This window comes from Pinus tabuliformis, chromosome 2_1 (assembly GCF_031772625.1).
Source record: "Pinus tabuliformis cultivar Carrire ecotype Pingquan chromosome 2_1, CPIR1, whole genome shotgun sequence".
NCBI classification, from domain to species: domain Eukaryota; kingdom Viridiplantae; phylum Streptophyta; class Pinopsida; order Pinales; family Pinaceae; genus Pinus; species Pinus tabuliformis.
In genome coordinates this window covers 641,732,362-641,734,840 of record NC_142299.1, presented here as the reverse complement: position 1 = coordinate 641,734,840, position 2,479 = coordinate 641,732,362, and the positions used below count along the sequence as shown (strand labels likewise).

The following is a 2,479-nucleotide window of genomic DNA, read 5'->3' as shown; positions in this document are numbered from 1 at the left end:
ATCTGTTAACAAAAATCAGCGATTATTCAATTTCCTTGTGGGGTTTCTTCTCGATTCGGCTGGGGAGCTTATAGAAAATCTCTGATTATTCAATTTCCCTGTGGGGTTTCTTCTCGACTCGGCTGGGGAGCTTACAGAAAATATCTGATTATTCAATTTCCCTGTGGGTTTTTTATTCTCTCAGTTGCATTCATGCGTCTGACTTATTATCTTTGTGGGTTCGATAAAGAAAGTGATATGGGTTTGAAATATCCAGTTAATAGTAATGAGGATAAATCATATTAGATGGTTCCAAAAATAATGAGGATGAATCATACTAGATGGTTCCAAAAATAATGTGATTAATCTGAAAGATTATTGATATATATTTGCTGTTTCAAGATTCGCCAAACATAACAAACATTCCAATCAAATTGCAGACTATTTGAGGTTATAATCAAAGAACTTGAATTATGCCTCGTTGCAAGAGCGGAAAAAATAGTACTATAAGATCATTCAAGAAGGAGAGGAATGTCCCTCTAACAAGGAAGATCAGAGTGATCTGCAATGACCCAGATGCCACAGACCTCTCAAGTGACGATGAATTGAGTGCAGCCTCTCACAAAAGATTGGTTCTCGAGAGTCACATACCGTTAAATTGCTCAGCTCGCGCAGGAAATCAGGGCAAACCCAAGTGCAAGAGGAAACCAAGAGTGCCCAACAAGAAAGCCAGAGCCTTATGCGAACCAGTCTCCAATGTAGAGTATGCTGTGAGCCGTAAATACCGTGGAGTATGGCGAAGAAAATGGGGGAAATGGGCTGCAGAGATCAAAGATCCGTCCAGAGGAGTGAGGCTGTGGCTTGGGACTTTCGACACAGCAGAAGCAGCTGCACTGGCTTATGATAATGCATCAAGGAAGTTGGGAGGACCATTAGCATTCACCAACTTTGCATACACACAAACAAAAACTACAACAACTCCATCTGAATCTGTTTCTGAATCTCACATTTCAGAGAGAAATTCATATGGGGATTGTTGTGCAGACTTTTCTTCAACTTGTGTACAGGATGTGGCCACGCCAGATTCATTATCATGTCCAACCATTAACCATTCAATATTTGATGATAATTCTTATTTCATCCAAGAATTTGGACACTCGTTTGATATGGATAATTGTGGTGTCTCGCTAACAGACTTGAATATGGAAGATGACATTATGAACTTTTGCTGCTCCATGGACGAATCTACGACATTGCTACTGCTATCGTAAAGTGTGTACACTGTACAGTATAATCATTTTTAGGGATGAGTGACAGTGGTCAAGAGTACCTGGTAATGCAAAGTTTCTCCAGGGATGTGTTATTATAAATATATAGTCCAGTGAATTTATTATAAATACCTGTAATATGGACTTTTGATCATGAGTGCGATTATTATTGTATTGATTATTGTTTTGAAATTATTATTGTATTGGTTCTGTGAGGTAGAGTGTGTTTTTATGTAAATAATGTTGTTAGTTTAATTGGATAGGAGAGGTTCTCCACAAATTGTTATTTTTTAATATGTTATTAAACTATCTTATCAAAAGATTATTAATTTAATAAAATAGTGTGTTTATCTTAAAGTTACACTTTCATACATTTATAAGAATTAAATTATTTGTTAAACTAGACATGTAAATACAATTTTGATTTATAAAAGCAATGTTTACTTTCACATTTGTTTACACGGTATCAAAACTCATATGGGTTGACTCTCTCTTTTAAATTATTTGTTCAACTAGACATGTAAATACAATTTTGATTTATAAAAACAAGGTTTACTTTCACATGTGTTTACACGGTATCAAAACTCATATGGGTTGACTCTCTCTTGCCAAAGGCTCCCTTTTCATCTTAGTTTTCCACGTTTCTAATTCTCTATTTATAAGATCAGTGTTGGCCAGAGTAATTGTTTGTAAGTATTGATATGATTTGCATGTAGCATTATTCTATGATTTGTTTATAGCACTATGATCCACGTTTCTAATTATTTACTTATAAAATCTATTTATAATAAGATCAGTGTTGGCAGGAGTAATTGTTTGTATGTATTGATACGATTTGCATGTAGTATTATTCTATGATTTGTTTATAGCTTTATGATCTTTTGGGTTCATTGTTGGTTTATGGAGTAAGTTGTTTTTATGCTATTTTAGTATATAGTGTTTCAACAAAGATGGTTATTTGAGGTTAAATGAAATTTCAAGAGTTTAGGTAAATATGTTGATGCATACTTATTAAATATGTTGATGCATATTTATTAAATGAATGCAATTTTATAAGTTGAAAGAGGAATGAGAATTGATTCATAAGGAAGAAGCCTATAGTTGGTGAGCTGTAAAGGGGACTATTATCTAACCAATGTAGATCTATTCAGTTTTGACATGGATCAATTTTATTAAGATGGAATTAAAAGATAAAATGATTTACATTTCAATGAATGTGATCATTTTTAGTG

The 2,479-nt window shown here is 33.8% G+C and overlaps 1 protein-coding gene across 1 annotated transcript; it reads left to right on the top strand.

Moving 5' to 3' along the window:
* The first annotated feature begins 452 nt into the window (after nucleotides 1-452).
* Nucleotides 453-1,250, top strand: LOC149202189 (ethylene-responsive transcription factor CRF2-like). The gene has a single exon (XM_089401512.1). It carries the CDS (start codon nucleotides 453-455, stop codon nucleotides 1,248-1,250), a length of 798 nt encoding a protein of 265 aa, XP_089257638.1.
* The last annotated feature ends 1,229 nt before the right edge of the window (nucleotides 1,251-2,479 follow it).

Coding starts and splice junctions, on each gene's coding strand:
- LOC149202189 (XM_089401512.1), top strand. CDS start 453: ATGCCTCGTTGCAAGAGCGGAAAAAATAGTACTATAAGATCATTCAAG.